Source organism: Dipodomys merriami, unplaced genomic scaffold (assembly GCF_024711535.1).
Source record: "Dipodomys merriami isolate MVZ:Mamm:240054 unplaced genomic scaffold, mDipMer1.0.p SCAF_12, whole genome shotgun sequence".
NCBI lineage: Eukaryota > Metazoa > Chordata > Mammalia > Rodentia > Heteromyidae > Dipodomys > Dipodomys merriami.
Genome location: NW_027202493.1, coordinates 46,277,768 through 46,299,563, shown reverse-complemented (window position 1 = coordinate 46,299,563; position 21,796 = coordinate 46,277,768). Strand labels below are relative to the sequence as shown.

The 21,796-nt window shown below is 48.7% G+C and overlaps 1 protein-coding gene across 1 annotated transcript in view; it reads right to left on the bottom strand.

The window, feature by feature from the left end:
* Positions 1–21,796, bottom strand: part of Csmd1 (CUB and Sushi multiple domains 1) — a 1,029,359-nt gene that overhangs the window by 284,715 nt on the left and 722,848 nt on the right. The window contains exons 8-9 of the mRNA XM_070015936.1: positions 13,376–13,463; positions 1,398–1,522 (exon numbers count right to left, since the gene is read on the bottom strand). Of these exons, the coding sequence (XP_069872037.1) occupies positions 1,398–1,522; positions 13,376–13,463 (213 nt within the window). The remainder of the gene's footprint in view (positions 1–1,397; positions 1,523–13,375; positions 13,464–21,796) is intronic.

The following is a 21,796-nucleotide window of genomic DNA, read 5'->3' as shown; positions in this document are numbered from 1 at the left end:
GTCACAAAGAAATGGACCTCAGAAGGATGAGGCAAACGAGAGCCTGGAAGCAGAGCACAGAACACAGTCCGTTCGTGGGAGTGGGCCCCAGGGGTCTCTGGAACCTGGGCATCAGAGGAGGCTGAGGACGGGACGATTTCCTGCGTCCGCCTCCCCAACCTGAGCTATACGCAGGTGAACACGCATCGAAACTCCACCGCCAAAACGCCCCGCACCTATGACGTCATCAGCCAACCAAATAAAGGAATACAATGGCTGGTTGCGTGCCCCAGAACACAGACTACTGAAGTAAGGATATTCAGAATTTTTGTGTCACAATGGGAGTTTTTTACGACCACAGAATCTGAAGAAACATCTCACCTTCCAGTGACCTTGCAATTATGTGTGAAATAACCATTATGACTAAAAGCCATACGTTAAAACAGACAAGGATGGTGCAGCTTAGTATTTCCAAAAGATGATCTCCGTGGAGGGACAGGTGTGTCTTAGCGGTGAAATCCACCGCTCCCTGATGACCGCAGCTGTGGCCCGGGAAGACGGGATCCTGAACAAGCTCCAGGGCTGGCGGGAGCTGTGGGGCATCGAAGGGAAGCAGCTCCCGCAGACAGGGGAGGCCAGAAGCACCCACGAGGTGACACCTGCACCCGCGAATCTGAGGCAAGACTGCCATGCGCCTTGAGTTCCAAAGGAAATCAAGAGAGGCGTTCCCTTCCAGAATGTGATGGACTAGACCTGAGAGTGGGTAAAAGCGCACAGACCCCTCCTGGCCTGTGGAGAAAGGGGCTGTGCACAAGGAAGGCACCAGTGTGGGCCTCGGTGTGCAGGGTCTGCAAACAGAGCTGGACTCCCTCCATCCTCCAGCGGGGTGAGGGGTTGCCGCGATCACCACAGCACGCCACACCACTCCCAAGGAGCTGCGCTGCCCAGGAAACGCGGGACGGACGGGCAAGCACTCCGCCGTGGATGGAGGGGGTTTCCTGTCATCTGTCACATCACAGACAGCAATGGACGTTACGTGACATCAGCCAGACCAAGATAAACATGGCGTGATCCGTGTCACTTGTAATTGGAACACTAAGATGTCAGCAGCGCAATAACCCTAAGTAGGAAGAGCAGGAGGTGAGGGGGATGGGGAGGGCTGGTCAGCGGGCGCCGGTCACAGTTAGAGAGACGTGGGTGCTCACGCGGGACTTCGCAGGACGGTGACTGCAGACAGCAGCACACGGTCTGAGCACACCGCCGTGCAGTTCGGAAAGCGAGGAGAAACAAAACTCCAATGCTTTCATCATTAAAACAAACAAACAACAAAACCAACGAGCAGGTTCCTCTGTGCACGTGAGGCTTCATGCCCCCATCTCCTGTGGAATTCAGTAGGGGAGCGCCCGCTGCCCGCTTACCTCGGCAGGTGGGCCGGTGGTCGCTCCAGGCCGCCAAGGTCTCCGTGACTCTCTGGCAGGTCAGGCTCTTGGGTCCCTGGAGCACGTAATTGTCCTCGCAGGAGAAGTGAACACTTGCGCCGACCCTGCATCACCACAAACAGAAACGACATGCGTTACACACACATGTCTTCTTCAAAAAGAAACCAGCAACGCGCATCTGACCACGCTACACAATCAGAACACTTGTGAGCACACACCGCGGGAAGTGGTGTGCGGGGCCGGCTCACGGACTTAACCTGTCGCCCAAGCACGGGTGAGCCGTGTGGCAACGGCACAGAGTGTGGGGAAAGATTTTTACACAAGCCAGGGTGGGAAGGCCAAGTAGCAGGATCCACTCGCCAACACAAACATCCACCATCACCTCTGAAAGAAGGCCGGCGGGGTTATGTTTCAGCACGCATCGCAAGGGGAAGAAGGAACTCCTTTGTCTCAGCACCCAGCCATCCATTGGCGCAGATGGCCCAGTGAACCCTTGCTTTGGCTCAGAGCTGCATCTGCAAACACATGCTCCAAGCCTGGAAACTTCAACCACACGTAGTGGCCGAAGGAAGTCACCATGACTTCCTCCAGTGGCTGGCGGGCTGGCCACCATTACCACCGTGGGGGAGCGGGGGCAAGCGGAGGGGATCCGCAACCTCTTCTTATCCCCCTGGGGAAAACTGCAACCCCCCCCTTCCCATGCCCCCTGTGGGTGTGACTCTGAGGACCTCTAAGGAAGTAGTTCTTTCCCTTTGCAGGACACACAAGCCCCGCCTGTGGACAATGGCAGGCTCCCCCCTCCCCCCTCCTCCCCCTTCCCCCTCCCCCCTCATACACTGGGGACACTCATCAAAAAATTTGCCCAGTTTTCTAGGCACTACACTCTGAGCGCTGGCCACAGATCGAAAACCCCTGATCAGCTAAGTCCCCTGCGACGTCCTCTGTGTCCCTGACCCGACGGTGCCTCGTTTCCTGGCTGCTGTCCAGGTCTGGACACACTCTTGCGAACAACACCATGTCTAAAGGTCACATAAAATAGGGGTTTCTACCAGGCTCATTTTCTGCTATGCCCAATTGCCTTCGGGCCTGAGAGGAGTCTGAACATTATCACCATGATAACAACGGGCCGAAGACTGCACATCATGTGTGAAAGTGGAGAGTGCCAAAGGCCTCCCAGCACCGGGCATTCCGGTTCCCCCAGACGCGCACGTCTGAGGACCACGGGCTCGGACTGCTGAGCAGGCACGGCTGCTCCGTCGTGGATGGCGTTTCACGCAGCCTCAGTCTCATCTTTGGGGCCGTGTCCTCCATCCATGGAGACTTTCCAGTGCAGGTTCCGGTAAGGATTACAAATCCGTCCACATCCAGCAGGCACAAAGGGCGCCCGGGCGCAGGCCTGCGCCCAGGAGTCCTGAGCTGCCCTCTTCCACAGAGGCTACGTGAGCAGACTGCAGGAGAGGAATCCGCAGTGAGGGAAGCGCAGCCCAGCATGGCGTCCGGGCCCGCCAGTACCGCACGGCAGGGGGACCTGGCACTATCGCCCAGCCTCCTGAGTTTCTGCTGTGTGTGGGAGGGGCAAGGCGGTGCTGGCTTCCACAGCTCTGACCCATCATCCTCATCCCCAGCCCTGTCTGTTCCCCCTCTCAGACCCGGCTCCCACAGCAGCCCGCTTTGTGTCTGGGTCTTGGGGTCATAACCAAGGAACAGGGAAAACACGCTTCACAAGGAACAGGGAAAACACACTTCACAGCTGACCAACGACACATATGAATTTAGAAATCCAGCCTTAACCTGAGCTAGTCTAGAACAGAAGTCCTCCAGGCAAGTGAGGCAGGGATCTCACACACACATACATATGCACACACACACACACACACACACACACACACACACACACACACACACACACCCATCGACACTCTGTACACCAACACTTCTCAACTAGCACACAGACCTCATCCCCCGCATGAAAACAGTTTTAGAGAAGCAAAGATTCTCCATGATTTTTACATGTCTTACTGTCCAGGGTAAGAAGTGTCCATTTCATTATGACAACTCCTGTTTGAACTCAGTGCTAGAGACTTTAGTCCTGCTCCATTGCTCATAGCTTCTGTTGCCTGAGAGTGGACACAGCAGAATGGGATGTATTTCTCCTTTTTGCTGAAGACACGGGATGTTTTAAGTACTCACTTTCAATACCAATTATGAATGCGTAAGTGTGATGCTTGGAGAGGGTATTTTTACATAAAAACGTACGCATCTCTTGGTGTCTACGTATGCATCCACTAGGCACTAAATGCAGGGGACAGCCATGCAGCTCAGGTGAGTGCTGGATTGTAGGGAGACCTTCTGCTGTTCTGTGGGAGAATAGGAAGAGGCTTGGTGATCATTAATTGATCTTCAAAAGAGCTACTAGGGATGATCAACACTGAATGGAAGCCCAGGTTTACCTGGGATTCACAGTCTCGAATAAAGCACAGCTGGGGAACATCTGATCTGTGTTCCTCTTACCCCACTGCAATGTCCTGTGGCCAAGGAAGGTGGCTTCCGCTGGACATTAACCCTGAGAACCACTTCGATCTACCAATTCTCTCATCCTTTGCCCCATGTCAACTTGTTATTTCAGTTTCTTCTCTATCTTATGTAAGTGATGGGTCATTCTGAACAATAAAATCTTAAACTACCTAACTTTAACCAAAGGACGCTGATTTAATAAAGTGATGCACCACACTCCCCTCGGTCTCGACCCTGGCACATTCATTCTATACTATTCTTCCCAAGTTTACAAAACCAGTATTTTACCAATTAAATAGATGACTTGCCCTGTGATTAGAAGAGAGAAGCAGAAATGGGTCTACAACAACGTGCAGAGCTGAATGTGAGTCCCTGTTGAGCTGCATTCCGGTGTCTACAAATCACATCGTGAGACGTTCCCACAGATCCTTCTCCAAGACCTCCTGACAGAAGGCTCCATAACAGGCCACACGACCTCCCGATGGAAGGCTGGATAACAGGCCACAGGACCTCCTGACAGAAGGCTGGATAACAGGCCACAGGACCTCCTGACAGAAGGCTGGATAACAGGCCACAGGACCTCCTGACAGAAGGCTGGATAACAGGCCACAGGACCTCCTGACAGAAGGCTGGATAACAGGCCACAGGACCTCCTGACAGAAGGCTGGATAACAGGCCACAGGACCTCCCGATGGAAGGCTGGATAACAGGCCACAGGACCTCCCGACGGAAGGCTGGATAACAGGCCACAGGACCTCCTGACAGAAGGCTGGATAACAGGCCACGTGTTAGAACGCTCAGTGTCTCTGTGCCCCTCTTTCTAGAGGCCCACTTGCTCTACTCCACTGCATCCTGAGAGCTACTCAGTTGCCTTACTCCTTTGCCACATCTCCTGCAACGTTATAAGATGGAGATCGTGAATGGATAGTATTTTGAGTGGGAAATCAGATTATTTCAGGCTGGTGTAGATGGACAGAAGTTGTGGTAAACAGAAGATTCCAGAAGGATCTTCTAAAGATGAGGTTTTCACACACTTCAACAGACTGTCTTGATGATATCAAACACCTGTTCCAAATGCAAACTCTCCAATGTAGTATTTCAACAGTCACTGTTCCGCATCTCTTACCACGACTGACCTGAACTCTGGGCAGTCTGGTAGCTATACAGCTCAGCCACGTGGTAGAACTGTGACAAGCCTCTAGCAATCCAGTGTGGAGTCCCTGTGGTTGGTATTCACATCCTCAGAGACTGAAGGGTGAATGGCTACCAGAATGGCTGCTAGGTGTGTGTGCCTGCATATGTGTGTGTGCGTGTATGTGTGTGTTTGTGTGTGCATGTGCACACACGGAAAGTCATTGCTTTATGGGCACATAGCTGCAAGATGGAAAGGGTTCTGTGGGTGGATGATGGTGCTGGTTGTATAATCCTGCACTGAACTCTCAAAGACGGAGGCCAGGCCTGGTGCCACCCACATGTAATGCTGGCACTCTGGAAGCTGAGCCGCGCAGAGAAAAGGAGGAGCTTCAGTCCTGCCCAAGCGACAACGTGAGTGTCTCAAAACAAGGGGGAACCATTTCAATGAGAAAATGAAGATAATAACTTATGTAGGTATTTTGCTATTGTGTTTTATAAGTCACAAATACTCGTGACTAATTAAACCATAGTCGTTGGGCAATCAGAGCACGTCTAACATCGAGGCTGAGAAACAGCCAGGAAACACTGTCCAGGTCCTGCGTAGTGCACGTCAGAGCGCGCTCGGCGCTCCTCCTCCACACACCTCCGATGGAGGCAGAGAGGAACACTAGACGCATGATCTGAGATCCTGACGAGGTCTCACGGAATTGGGGCAGGGTGGGACTGATCTCAAAGCAACGCTGGCTGACTTTAATGTCCACAGCTTTACTCACCCTTAGAACTGCAATTCTGGGGCCTAGCATGGGTGGAGGTTTGCTGCCTTTGGCCCCGGAGCTGGCCCACCCATCCCTGTCTAACTCTGAGGTAGAGTTACCAGATACAACATGGCTAAGACCCCATGCCGCAGAACGCAGCACAGGAATAACAGAAATAGCCATGCCTTCTCTTTTCAGCACCTCTCTACAGACAAGAACTAAGACATAAAGAAACAATCCATGCCACAGAAGGTCATTTCTAAGAGCATCAATATCCACGGTCCAAAGTGCCATTCCTGATGACTCTGAGAGAAAGTGGGCTAATTATTTTGTCAACCGTCTTTGGCAATTTTGAAGCAAGTAAATTAATAAATGCTTAAATCGTGATCTACTTTCCCAGTAAAGTATTTCAATGGTGACTTCATTTTGATGAAGGAAAGCTGTCACTATTAAAGATACTGAAAATTCTGGGAAGGAGTGAGCTAATGCTCCTTGAGTCCTACGAGGAACTCTTTGCTGGGGGCAGCTTCTGCTAGAAAACGAGGTACGGTCCACTCAACTGAGCCTTTGTCACAGGGACATTTGCTCCGGAATGGTGCGAATGCGGCAATATTGGCTGTGGCATTTGCTTAAGCAGTTCTTAAAGATACAGACTCTGCTCCTGGAATGAGCAGTAATCATTGGCAAATGCTTTTCATAGGGCAGATCAGTTCCTTAGCAACAGAGTCCAGGGAAGGCCACCCCTCTGCCTTCAGGTGAGCACACAGAAAGGTGGCATCTCCCCAATTGTTTTCAAGTTCCAGAGACGCAAGGAACATGTCCAGGGGCAAGGACGCAGACTCGTGTGAGAGGCTGGCGGGGTCGGCAGAGATCTGGGCTCACCTGTGCTGACCGGCAAGGCCCAGCCTGGCCTCTTTCTCCCTCACAGCTGTTCATTCCCACGGTTGCTGCTGAGTGGGAGGGAAACAATCCACGGAAGGAAGTGGTGGTTTGAAAGATTTGATACTGCTGGAATTTCAGGAAATAACGTGCCTAGTTCTTTGACTTGTGCATCAGAACACCAAACACAAAGAGATCACAAAAGAGAGAGGAGACATTTTCCATCATGAGGTACCTTGGGTATCCCTAGAATGTCTTGCAGCTTTCAGTATGTCTTTGCATTTCAATAAAACCTCAAATATGATCTTAATTCTAACCTTGGAGAGTTTCCTTTGCTAGCAAATTGATTTTTTAATTGGTGGGAGAGAGCAGGCGGAATAACCAATGTTTCTTAATAACTGTGCAGCAGTTTCTTACTTGTTGCCATGATTAAGCTGAGCAGGCATGGATGGAACCGGTGTATAGAAAGCCCCGGCCCAGTGCCTCTGGTGCCCATGGAATTCCTAACTAGAGACCCACACTCCTGATCTGTAAATCAAAATGCTCCATCTCCAAACAACATCTGCCAGTGCCTTATAAGATCTGAAGGCATTCCTTACTTATAAGTTAAAATGAATGCTTTAGCAAAGAATGCGCTCGGTGAGCCAAAGCCTATGTTGCATGTTACAGAGGGAAGGAAGGAGAGGGGAGGAGGGAGGGAGAGAGGAAGAGAAAAGGTGGAGGGAGAGAGAGAGACAGAGAGAGAGACAGAGACAGAGAGACAGAGAGAGACAGAGAGAGAGAGAGGAGAGGGCGGGCAGATGGATCTGTGACATCCTCCTGAAGACAGCATTGCTGTAGCTATGAGGTGTGTGGTGGGGAGTCAGGGCTCAGGAGGAGGAGGGGCGGGGGCGCGGGTCACTGTGCAACTCCAGGTCTCCCAGGGCTGTTGGGAGGATGGGGTAACACCTGCGTGGGAACAATCATGGACATGCAGAGGTGCTTCAAGTTTCAGCCACTGCTCAGCTCCTACGTGGTCGGTGTAATTGTCTTTTCCATGACAATGAATTAACAAATTAGGAAGAGAGAAAAATAAACCAAGGGAAAATAAAACCGGAGCCCAAGGGTGGGGCTGGTCGTAGCCCAGGGCTGTCTTTCCACTGTCCGGCCACTGACTGAGAAGACATGTAAGACGTGGCCACACTGCACTGCCGCCTGAACCGCCAGGCCCCGGGGCAGCGGCACGCACGGTGAGCCCTGGTGCCCCACCTCCCGAGCAGGAGGAGCAGCAAGCTCCCTCCAGGTTGGCCAGTGCTCTTAAACCTCAGTCTCTCCTTTGGTTTGGCAATCAGCAATCCTGCTCCATACCTGTAAGGTCACAGAGGACATTCGAAAACAAAACAGAAAAAGGCATGGACATCCTTGAGCCTTCACTATGCCCGGGGAAAGAGGTGAGCATGGGTGGTGCAGGCAGACATCATGGACGTGCATAACTTATAACCTTATTTTTCTCACCTCCAAACTGCCCTGAACATAGGTCATTTTTTTTTAAAACGGTCATTAATCCGTTCTCTGACCAGCAGTGGTTAACTTAATGGGCTTAACACAGTACTAATGAGGCTATGATTACACATCCCTAGGGACAGGCTTGTTAGCTTCAGTGTAATCTAATTCAAAAGAAAAAACCGTCTACCATGAGTTGGGTACACTAATAAGAAATAAAATCAATAAGGCTTGTTTCCTTCCTTCCTGGCCCTGTGATTTAGGGGAAGAGAGTATCATGATTAAACAGAGGGCAGGGCAGGGCAGGGCAGGGCAGGGCAGGGCAGGGCAGGGCAGGGGAGAACTTGCCAGGGCAGAGGCCTGTCTGCCACACTCTTGTCTGCAGACACAGCGGCAGAGGACGCAGGGCCGGCCACCTGCCATCTCACCTCTCTGAGCTCCTCCTCTGCTTCACCAGGGACAGGCTGCCCGCACCTCCCAGAGAACTCCGCAGAGTCATGGCGAGAAAATAGAGTCACTGTGTGTGCATGTGAGGTCACTGTGTATGGATGTGAGGTCACTGTGTGTGCATGTGAGGTCACTGTGTGTGCATGTGAGGTCACTGTATGTGGATGTGAGGTCACTGTGTGTGCATGTGAGGTCACTGTGTGTGGATGTGAGGTCACTGTGTGTGCATGTGAGGTCACTGTGTGTGGATGTGAGGTCACTGTGTGTGGATGTGAGGTCACTGTGTGTGCATGTGAGGTCACTGTGTGTGCATGTGAGGTCACTGTGTGTGCATGTGAGGTCACTGTGTGTGGGTGTGAGGTCACTGTGTGTGCATGTGAGGTCACTGTGTGTGCATGTGAGGTCACTGTGTGTGCATGTGAGGTCACTGTGTGTGGATATGAGGTCACTGTGTGTACATGTAATATCACTGTGTGTGCATGTGAGGTCACTGTGTGTGGTTGTGAGGTCACTGTGTGTACAAGTGAGGTCATTGTGTGTACATGTGATGTCACTGTCTGTGCATGTGAGGTCACTGTGTGGATTTATGGTCACTCTGCAATGTCTCACACTGAATACAGAAACCGTAGGAGTGAGAGTCAGATGCACAGGAGGGAACAGGTATACCCCAGGAGGAGTCCTTGGGACCGGGTGGGGCAGCCTGGGCTGGTCTCAGGGGGGATCCCCTCAGGACTTTGAGGAGCCACTGTGGAAGGAGGCGGGGAGGTCTGATGCCCACTTCCCAGATGTCCACCTGGCTTCAGCATCTATGGAGTATGCTGGAGATTTTTCTCAGCGAGGGTTTGGGATTAGGACCTTCAGCAGCCCTGGCCCTGCAGCCTGTAGCTGGGCCAGAGAGCTCCACGGCTCTCCAGGCTCAATGACAGCAAGGCTGGGCCTCAGCCCTCCACAGACCTGTGCTCTGACATCCGGGAGCCGGTGGGGATACCGAGGCCCCACACCCCCTGGTGACTCCTCACCTGCTGTGTGTGGACCCCAAGCCTCCCGCCCTGCCTGGTGGTCCAGCAGAGTAAGTGTGAGCAGCTGAGTTATGATAATTAATTATTCTTGTCACAAAGAGTGAAGAACAATAGAAGTCTGAGGTTCAAATCTCAGGTTTGATGCTGGGTGGATGCAGAACGTTAGTAGGTTAATGTGCTGAATTTCAATAGTTCTATTTATAAAAATGAGGATAATTGCAGGTACTTGGACACGGGTACACACCCCTCTGGCATAGGAAATGAGCAACCCTGGGCAGGAGACCCACCGGTAGCTCTGCTGCGCCACACGGCTGCCTGCCACACACGAGTATTTGAGTATTCATCAATCTTATTCATACATATTCAGTTCCCATGAATAAACTGCCTTTTAGCCGCTGGCCCATGATGAAGGGTACTGTCAGACACATCCTCAAACTGACTCGAATTCAGATATCAGAGCCATGAGTTGAGGGCTCCCTTCACTTTGAATAATTTATACACAATGATGGAATTGGCATTTGGGTTGCCTATGCAAAAAAAAAAAAATCTCCAAAGAAGCAATGGTAACACAAATAAAATCAAACGAGGAATACTTTGCTAACATAATGAAGTGAGCTCTTTCCGAGCAAAAACAAACCCGAATTACACACCATTACTGCAAATGAGTCCATCTACCCACCTCAACTACATCAGTCATTCATTGGTATTATATACTAGCCTTTAGATTCAAATACAAGCATTTAGAAAGAGCTGAACTCCTTTGCAATAAAGAAAGAGTCCCCACAGCACTAAACAATTGAGAATATCCTAATTCTGTTACAAACACCAACAACTGTCATGCATTTAATGCAAGGTGCACTCGTGAATCATTTTATCCAGAGGATCTGGTCATCTCCGATCAGACACAACCATAAGATGGAGCTTCCGCAGGAACGCAGCTGCGAGTTACTATGCCGTGGACATCAGTGGATACTCAGTTAATGAAAAACGCATGCCACACAAGGCCAGTTCCTGCAATGCTGGATTGAGTTATCTTGCACACATTATGCATATAGTTTTCTTGGCCAGCCTATGAATGTCTGGAGACGGATACTTTCAGACCGTCTGTAAGTCAAAATGATTATACAGTTTTGTGCCTCAGTTTCTCCTTCCATTTGGTAACAAATAATCACACCTGATCTCTGTTTGGAGCACTGAGGCTAGGGGATATAACAAACCTTGACAAACTACAACATACCGTGCTGCTTTTTATCATGTTACCATTGCAAATGCAAGGCTGTCTTAGAACCGATCAATTTATAATGTTGTTCTCTGGCATGTGGTGTGCGGGGAGGAAAGTCCAGAACCACTTAAGAAGGGTCTTGATGGAGCAGGAAAAGCTATTCATTTTAATGTATCTCAACTCTTGGAGATAGAATGCATCTGTAATGCGCACTGCTGTCTGAAGGAGTGTTGGGAGAGCACACCCGTGTAATTGAGCTCTGAGTCAAGCTAGCTGCTTTTATTTCCCCCGCGAATGCCTCATTATGACCCAATGACTGGCAAAGGATCACAGCTAGGATTAGAGGATTTGTCATACATTTTCAGTAAAAATGAGTTTTACTTCAAAGGAAATAACTGACCTAATTAGTAACCAATAACAAAATTAAAGTTCAATGATAAAAGTGAGACTCCTGAAAATTGTATCTACCTGATGAGCCTCTCATTTTCTCAGTGCCTGCAGATGTTTCTGATAAGATGCTCTGTAATCGTAACAAGTTTGATTTCAGAGTAAAGAAAACTGCCGAGAGCTGGGGTTGGGGCTTGGCCTGGTGGCACAACACTGGCATAATAGACACAAGGCCCTGGTCTGAACCCCAGTAACTCCCAACAAAATCTAAGGTAAAGATGATCATTTCAAAACACAGAGGGTACGCATTGAGTAAAAGGCATCATTTCCATATACCTGTCAACAAAGCTTCAAGATGCATGAGGCAAAAGCTGACAAAGCTGCAATGAGAAATGAGCAAGACTACAAACTTCTAGAAAATTGTGATCCATGCTTCCCCATGGAGCTAGCTACCAGAAAACCAACATGACTTCAGCACCACCACCGCCAGCACACAGACTGGGCAGGCATCGCAGCATGAAGGCACTCTCCAGGCAGCAATCAAACCTACATCCTTCTTAAGGTCAAATGGAATATTTCATGTCTGAGAACCTACTCCCAACCCTTCAAAGACAGAAGAGCACACCATAACCCCACAGAAACACCTATCAAAACATCTTCAACAATATCAGAGTCAAGATTCAAACCTAAATCTGTCAACCTCAGTTGAGAGAGAAGGCAGAGACCAGCCACCATTTCCGGTCAACCTTGTAATACAGTCCCTGACCAGTGCATTCAGGTGAGGGAAAGAAACAAAAGATTCTCCGTTTGGTAAGCAAAACTTCAAACTCTCTTTACCCACAGAATTGTCTAGGGATAAAGTCCTATGAAATCTAGAATAAAACAAAGTGAACAGTAAAACTTGAACAGCCTTCCAAGTCATTTCCCAAGGGCTACAGGACTGTTGGTTGCTACATACGCAGAGATGAGTAAACAGCCTGAAGATTCTCCAAGGAAGACACAGAGGTGGACCTTTTGGCAAGTGATCCCCTGAATACAGGTTGTCAGGAGCAGCTTCCATGGTGGAGTCTGGAGGGTTTTTAAGTAGATGGATGCAGAGTAGGAGAGGTCACACCCACGAGGGGCCAGCCTCTCTTTGTCTCGGCCCTAACTCTGCAGGACTGTGCTGTCGAGATGATCACCAGATGAGCCTCCTTGACCTTCGACCTTCAGAACTACCCACTAATTAAGCCTCTTCTATAGTAACTCACTCCAGGTCTACCCTATTATATAGGAAATTGAATACCACTACTAAACTAATTATATCCATGCTACAGGTAACTCTATGATCTCCCCATCACTACAAATAAAACATCATTGCTCTTCCAGTTGCACAGAATGTCATGTTCCTGCCTCCCCAAAGGACTTACCACCTGCCTCACACTTTGCTCTTACATCAGTGGCCTTAATTCTCTGCACCTTTTCTTTCTTACCTGTCTCCTCCAAAGCGGAAAGGTTGTGATCAGGGAAATCTTGTTTCTTGCCCACCTTACTCTTTGCTTTCTAGCCTATACCGATTCTATCATGTAAGGAGACAAATGTGAAGCTTCTCAAACTGACTGACACACACACACACACACACACACACACACACACACACACACACACATGCATCATCATCATCATCATCATCATCATCATCATCACCTTCTCTGGATTGCCACAGCAAAAAATCACCCCACATGAATTTCTGAACAAACAGCACTGACTCCTCCCGACACTCATCATTTTAAGATTATTTAATCATTACGAGGCTGTGATTAAATTTTGTCCCTTTAACTTGCAACATTGAAGGCATTGGAATATCAAACGTATGGAAGAAAAATAGAAAAAATATTTGAAGACAAATTTGGTCCTGTACGTTGGGACACCAAGTGTAACTACTGGCTCACATGCTGAAGAGCGCCAATTCTGTAGCATCTACAATGTGTCAGCACAGAATGATGGCATTCGACACAAACCATTGCTACGTGGAACTTGAGAAGCTGTGTCCTTAAATCCAAAGGGTAGAAGAGTTGAAGGAAAGTGCAGGTGGAGAGGGCACATGCATTGGAAAACAACAGATCGTTCATTCCCTACCTGAAGTCAGAGCCTGCTCTCCGGCCGTTTTCCGGGGTCCCAGGGTCTGGACACATGTCAGAGACCAGCGCAACGCCTCCCTGGCCCACTGCAACACAGAGACACATCGGTGAGTGCACAGCAGCTGCTGAGATACAGCGGGAATCCATTTAGGCTAGACATGCTGGGTCCTTTACTAATCACGACTTGAAGTGTGACTCTGCTCCACCAGAACAGATGAGCCCAAACTAGTCTTTATTCTCGTTTTTGAAAACAAAGGCTACGATCACAATAAAACAGGCAAGACGTTTTTAGCTTCAACTCTTTGCTCTATTGAAGAGGTCAGAAGGTAATGAAAACTCATCTGTGCAGTCTGGTTACTCCTATGCCAGGTCACAATTTAGGATGCGGATAAACTGCCTAGATCTGTAACAAAGAAAGCCTTCATCCATTCCCTACGGATAACAAAACAGATGGTAACGATTAACATCTACCAAGAGATTTTTTTTTAGATTTACTCTTTTTATTATGCTTAAATAGTTGCACAAAGAGTTGGCATTTAACAAAGCAATTAAATAAAATATTTTGAACACTGAAAGTGTTTATCACTGAACTAAAAGAGGAATGGAGTCTTGGGAAGAGCATGCTGGTGTTTTAGCCACGCCTCTTTCTGGGAGAGCTGGTGGGGAATGGAGTCTTGGGAAGAGCATGCTGGTGTTTTAACCACGCCTCTTTCTGGGAGAGCTGGTGGGGAATGGAGTCTTGGGAAGAGCATGCTGGTGTTTTAACCACGCCTCTTTCTGGGAGAGCTGGTGGGGAATGGAGTCTTGGGAAGAGCATGCTGGTGTTTTAGCCACGCCTCTTTCTGAGAGAGCTGGTGTGGAATGGAGTCTTGGGAAGAGCATGCTGGTGTTTGAGCCACGCCTCTTTCTGAGAGAGCTGGTGTGGGTTTGGACCATCAGCGCAGGCAGCGTGTGAAGGAGTATGTCTCTCCAGCATGCCATCAACACCATTTGTCTAACCCACTCTGGACCGCCCCTCTTTCTTCCAGAATCTGTTTAACAGAGGGCTTCTGACCCAGGTCAGAACGGTGGAGGTGAGAGTGCTCCAGAGCACACTTTGAGGAGACCAGCTCCCCACCAGAGACCAGCTCCTCACCACAGACCAGCTCCCCACCAGTGACCAGCTCCCCACCACAGACCAGCTCTCTACCAGTGACCAGCTCCCCACCAGTGACCAGCTCCCGACCAGAGACCAGCTCCCCACCACAGACCAGCTCTCTAGCAGTGACCAGCTCCCCACCACAGACCAGCTCCCCACCAGAGACCAGCTCCCCACCAGTGACCAGCTCCCCACCAGTGACCACCTCCTCACCAGAGACCAGCTCTCTAGCAATGACCAGCTCTCCATCAGTGACCAGCTCCCCACCAGAGACCAGCTCTCCACCAGAGACCAGCTCTTCACGTGTGTGCAGAGAGTAGTTCTCTTCTCCCTGGACTCCACTGTACCTGGTCTTGGGAGGTGGACTTGGGTGCTTCCATTGCAGAATGAGGGTGAGGAGAACAGGACGGGGTGACTCTACACCTAAATATCCAAAGCCTGGAGCTCTGAGTTACAATCGTGGCAAAAATTCAGCCACAGGCAGGCAGACGACCATAAAATCTACTTTAGTTAAAACCCATTGGAGCAAGAGGTTCTATTACTTGTAGCTAACAAGATACAGCAAGGTTGAGGAGCTCAATGAACTCATACTAAGAAGGATACAAGATTCATATTAGGACACTCTGTTGCATAACTGAACTGCAAAAAAGTAAATCAAAGATCTTGAAGGCTGAAAGAGAAAGCTAACTTATCACAAACTAGAAATTGCTAATAAGGATATCTGCCGATTTCTCAGCAGCAGCCTGGCCGTTGGAAGGCTGTGGGGTGATTACTGAAAGGCTGAGAGGAGTACTGGCAACCCAGAACTTCGTATCCAGCAAAACTGCCCCTCACAAGTCAGGACTCTTTAAGACACTTTCAGATAAACAACAGATGAGGGCATTCATGATCAACCAAACCATTCTAAGGGAAATCCTTCAAGTTGAAACAAAAGGAACTACACAATAACTAGAAACAAGATGAAAATAAAAAGTTCTCCAGGAAAGAGAAATGCACGGCAGTATCCTTTAAATACTGGTATTTTTATTTGCAATTTCACTTTTATTTTCTGCAGTATTTAAAAGATATATATATATATATATATATATATAGTAATTATAAATATAGAATAGAGATGTAATTTTATAAAGACGCAATTTATGAAATCCATGGTATAACGTGGGAGAGCAGATGTGAATACCATTACACTTACTTCTGTATGGAGTGAAAATGGTTTCATAATCTTGGGATGTTATAAGAAATTTCCATGGTAACCATAAAAAGAATCTATGCAATGTGCATAAAAGAGAAGAGACATCAAAACGAATCATTCAGAAAACATGTGGTCCAAGTGAGGAAGGAAGGCAACACAGGGGGACGAGAGGGGGAACGGTGAGAATTCGGGACAGGCGGACGGGCAGGGAGAGTTCCTTCAAAGGAGGGGACGCGCTCCCCCCCCCAGGCTGACCTGGGCCCCACTCACTCACGCCAGCTACGAGCAGTGTGGCGGCATTCACACGCTGGTTCTTTGAGGTGATCTTTAACCTACACTGAAGGCCTTGCAGTCTAGTACAGCCATTAACTGTGACGGGAGGGGCTCACGGGGAGAGCAGGTGGAGAGTCAGGCCCAGAGCCTTCCACCGTTTTGGAGGTCAAACCCGCTTGCCGCCTTGCAGACTCCCACTGCCAGGAGGTGAGGAGGACACTGCTGTTGTTCAAGCCTCTCCACGTGTAGAGCTTCCTGGAAGACCGGAAGCCAGTACCCTTCCTAACGCAGTAATGCACGGGATTAACTACGTGCACATCGAGACCCATCCACACCCGAGTACATTCAGGAAGAAATGGCAAAGGAATCGATTCACGCAGCCAGAAGAGATGGTGGTGGCTGTCAGAGTCCACGGGGAGAAGAATGCAGGCGGCTGCTGACAGGTACAGACGCTCTGGCCAAGCCCTCAAAACGTCTGTGAAAACGCGCCATGGAGTGGACATGTGAGTGCCACCGGACTGCGTATCGAGATGGGGAAAGCCAGCCAATGGTAAGCTTTATAAACCCTCTCCCTTGCCCTCTACATACAGAGACAATATAGTCACGAACATATAGACATGGACACATGAACACAGATATATGAGTGTGCACCTTTCTGAGATCTCCGTTTCCTTCAAGCCCGTGGCTGGAGGCTCTGTATCTTTGCTGGGGTAGAGTTCAGCCTAGAGGGCGGCCCGCGTCCTGTCTCTACAGCCCACCTCCGAGCCACGCTTATGTGCCCGATCGCCAGCCTGCAGCGCCCCGCATTCTGCCGCCATGTTTTCCTTCCTGCTGTCGCCGGCCGGGCGGCTGCCACCTTTTGTCAAGCGAGACGGTTGCGCTCTGTCTGGTGGCTCCTGCATGGCGAGGCTGGCTGGTGTCTGAGGGAGGCAGGCAGCCTCCTTCCCTTTCAACATGCCACACCCTCGGGCCGGACAGAAATCACCACACCAAGGCTTGAAAAAATGGTGATGTATATTACGCCTTGTCTGTTGGTTTGCTGGTTTGTTTTTCCAAATGGAATGGTTGTAAAGAGTGAAAGAATTTGGAGGTGCCACCCCCCAAGTTACATTAGAACCTTCTGGATCTTCTCAAAGATCATGACAAACCACTCACTAAAGAAACAATAGTCCATTGGAATTCCCAACCTGAAAGACTGACTGCAGAAGCTCAGGGCAGCGGGAGATCAAATGTGAACCACGGGCTGGCGTCTGAGGCAGGCGTCGGCAATGAGGGGCAGGAAAGCCACGGTGACAAACAGGTTCTGCACATGCAAACCACACGCCCCATACCTCCCCACCGTGAGCAACTGAGTGCTGTGAACACTGAAGTCTTTTCAATGGAGACAGAGTCAAAGAGAGCCGCCTACTGCAAGCAAGATCCCCAGGGCCTCAGAGAACCATCTTCAAAAGACAGGCTGGCTGGGCCAAATGCCACTTAACTCTAAGTTTGTTGAATCAAATCTTGTAAGATGTATGCCGTCGATATTAATACACATTTTAAACTTTAGTCCAAACCTCGGCGTTAGAAATCTAAACTGAAGACGTTCAATAGATGAGTTTATCATACATCATTAACTATGCAAAAGCGAGATGTGAAACTATGGATCAGCTACTACAAATTAGACAATTTGTAAAAGGCTGGGGTGGATTTGGATTCCAATCACATAAATTACATTATTTATCTGTATATATTTTTTGCATTTTTATTGCTTTGTAGAGATGATGAGGGGTCACTGTTATGTACGTCAGGTGATGAGTACATTTTTTTTTCGAAGAATGCCACCCTTCCTATCCCTGGCTCCTCCGTTTTTCCCCTTGACCCCAAGACAGGGTATATGGTTCACATTCAAGGCAGTGTCTCATGAGACACACTGCTGTGTTTGTTCACCCTTTGTCTCTCCATTTCTGTGCCCCCACTTGCCCTGCTAAAGACAGGTAAAGAATAAATAAGATAAAAGGGAAAAAATAAAACAGCAACAAAGGGAAAAAAACTCTTGTTTCCATTTCCTGGAGTTCATTTCGATAAATATTATTTTATACGATCGGATGTACATAGCGGTTTTGTCTTTGTGTTCCTCTTCTAAGCATAATTAATTATATTAATCTTCATGTTTTAAACATTTTTTCAAAGCTTGCTGACTCACAGTACCTCACTAGACAGGCACAGGACTTTGTGAGGGGTGGAGGGGAATACGTTTCCCCACTCGTGCCCGTCTTAAGCAGAGACCTTGGGACGCCAGTTAAGGGGAAACCAAGGAGGAGGCAACAATGCTTGGTAAGAAATGCACTCAATACCTTGCCCATGTAATTGTAACCCCTCTGTACAGTATTTTCACAATAAAAAACCAACTCAGTGTTGAATTGACTTGGAACAAGCTACCTAGCTAGACCAGGAAGCAGGAAGCCACACTTTCTATGATGAGGAAGATTAGGGACAGGGATTGGTGGAGATCAGGTTTGTTCTAGTGAAATAAATAGAAAGAGATGATGACAATGCTCTTGTTTTCAGAGATAAGAGCAACACAGACGCCAGCGTTTTCATAGAATTGACCCTGGATCCAGGGTCCTTTTCCTACGCCTTCTGCCTTGACATTAGGAATAGTACAAGGTCAGGGTGCCGTCAACTCAGGCAAGGCTGCTCACGAGAAATAACTGCTACTTAGCCTGGTGACATTTCTTTAATAAAAGCACATGGCGGCAAGATACTGAGCATCAGAGAGAGAAACAGAAAGGTGTCTTCATTTTTATTCCCAAACCACACTCGAGAAGCCATATGGTTCAAGCCACCAGGCTCTAGTCCCAGCCATCTGGTAGCAATTTTCCTTCATTTAAAATCCCAGATTCAAAGGCTAATCACGTGAGACCATCCACTTTTAGATAACTAGCACTGTGGAGAGGCCGGCTTGCTACATCTCCCCAGGAGATGCCATTTTGGCACAAAACAGGTTTTGCTCTGGAATAAATAACTCAAAATTAGGGACAGTCTAATAGTTTTATAATTTCTATCCTGATTTATTATTACTGCTCTTTTAATCATCTTGACCCTTCTTTCATTAGATTGGCAGAGGTCCGGTCTAGCTGGATCAACTCTGAGACAAGTGGTAACCATTCTAAGCTTTCAGAGAGACAACATGGGCTCCTGCTGCAGAACAATCAAGAACGTTGCTCTACAGAGCTCACTATGTTGAGATTCTTTGGTGGCTCTATCTCCACACCATCCTGGACCTTTATTCGAGCAGCAGTGTGTTCTGGCAAATGAGGCGGGGCGGGCTGGGTGTCAGAGGCTTGGCCGCTGTAATCCCTTTGAAATTAATCTACACTGACATTCTCTTCTGTGACCTTTGTCACAGTCGGCACTCCCTCCTGGGATGAAAAGCCCTCCTTCCCTGCACATTCCTCTTCATGATTTACAGGGCTTTCATCTCAGCAAGAAGAATCATGCATGCCATGTCTTCTCTGTGAACCAATAAGATGGCTGGTTGGATGATAAGGTTTTAAATTTTTATGAACTTCTTTTCTACAGCTACCACTGGATTCTGAGAGCATGTCATGGAACATGTACACATACACGTCTGTGTGTGTAGACACATGAGCTCCACATCAGAACATGACAAAAAAGAGAGTTTTTGACCTCTGGATATTTAATTTTGTCAATTGTACACTACAGAATGGTAAAAAGGATATTTTATGTAGATGTGAATTGTCCAGACAATATTGCTTTGCCAGGTATTGCTTTGATGTCTTATTAATGTATCTCCACTGGATTTGTGTTTAAGAACCTCAGCCTTGTGAGAACTAAGGACTACAGTTTTTAAGCCTGTAGTTTATTTCAACATTCCTCTTCTAATTATAAATCTTAAGGTGCTGACTGTTAAATACTAGAAGTCACATGACCATTAGACTAATTTTTATGCATGACTCTTCCAATGTCTCCTCCAAGTCTGCTTCCACGGATCCAGTCAACTCCTTCTTGGTTTATGGTGATTCCTTAAAAATATATTTCATATTTTAATTCAATTCTCTCAAATACATAAGAGAGAGAATCTAAAATGAAAATTAATGATTCTTTAGTGTACAACAAGCAAAGAGCATTTGGCTGGCATTCCAAGTTTTCAATCTTTCCAATTCTTCTGCCTCCCTGGACTGTTTTGCTACAGGAGGAAAACGCAAATCAATTACTTTATAAGGGCCTTAATATCAATAGTTATATTTTCAAATGATAAGTCACCATGGTGGCACATATTCAAAGAGGAAATATCTTCTTCATGAATCTTCAAATTAAAATAAGATGCTTATTTACTGTTCAAATGAAATGGAAAGTAAGTGTAATACTCTCCAACAAACCAGTGTGGGAGTGCTTAAAAAAATGAATGTAGCTGAACATTTTTCAAGAGCTTGAAAATTGTCTGTCACACCTGTGTCATTCCCCTTACCTGGAGGAGAATCCCCCAGCACAGACTCACCGCACCTAAACGATGTCCCCCATCTGCTCCCCTCACCTGCCCCTGCCCTGGTCTGCCCCTCAGCTGCCCCTGCCCCGATTTTTCTTTCCCGGAGAGTGCATCCAGGAGATGCCGACTGTGCTCCCTCTCAGTCTTCCGTGCACTCATTACCCTGGAGTTAAAGAGTTTTTCAGGGTTCATGGAGGGAAACCCTGCAGGACAGCTAACCATTCAAGGTCACCTTAACAGGAGCGCATCTCCATGACAGGGGAAATTGACTAATTCAACTGCAAGCATGCGGTGTCACAGCAAGTCCAAGGATGAGGAGAGGGACCGAGGCTCTGAAAGGAAGTGGCATGCAGGAAGTGGTGTGCAGGAAGTGGTGTGCAGGAAGTGACGTACAGGAAGTGGTATGCAGGAAGTGGCGTGCAGGAAGTGGTGTGCAGGAAGTGGCATGCAGGAAGTGGTGTGCAGGGAGTGGTGTGCAGGAAGTGGTGTGCAGGAAGTGACGTACAGGAAGTGGTATGCAGGAAGTGGCGTGCAGGAAGTGGTGTGCAGGAAGTGACGTACAGGAAGTGACATGCAGGAAGTGGCATGCAGGAAGTGGTGTGCAGGGAGTGGTGTGCAGGGAGTGGTGTGCAGGAAGTGGCATGCAGGAAGTGGCATGCAGGAAGTGGCATGCAGGAAGTGGTGTGCAGGGAGTGGTGTGCAGGAAGTGGCGTGCAGGAAGTGGTGTGCAGGAAGTGATGTACAGGAAGTGGTGTGCAGGAAGTGGCATGCAGGAAGTGGTGTGCAGGAAGTGGCATGCAGGGAGTGGTGTGCAGGAAGTGACGTACAGGAAGTGGTGTGCAGGAAGTGGTGTGTAGGGAGTGGCGTGCCAGGAGTGGCGTGCAGGAAGTGGTGTGCAGGAAGTGATGTACAGGAAGTGGTGTGCAGGAGGTGGCGTGCAGGGAGTGGTGTGCAGGGAGTGGTGTGCAGGAAGTGATGTACAGGAAGTGGCGTGCAGGGAGTGGTGTGCAGGAGGTGGCGTGCAGGAAGTGGTGTGCAGGAAGTGGTGTGCAGGAAGTGATGTACAGGAAGTGGCGTGCAGGAAGTGATGTACAGGAAGTGGCGTGCAGGCAGTGGTGTGCAGGAAGTGATGTACAGGAAGTGGCGTGCAGGAAGTGGCGTGCAGGAAGTGGCATGCAGGGAGTGGCGTGCAGGAAGTGCATGCGGAACATGGAGAAGGCTGGGCAGGGCCACAGATTGAAGCCCAGCGCCTCGCAGATGGCGTCTCAGATCCAGAGCGGGACAGGAAGCAGGGACCTGGCTCCGAGCCAGTGCACGCGCATGG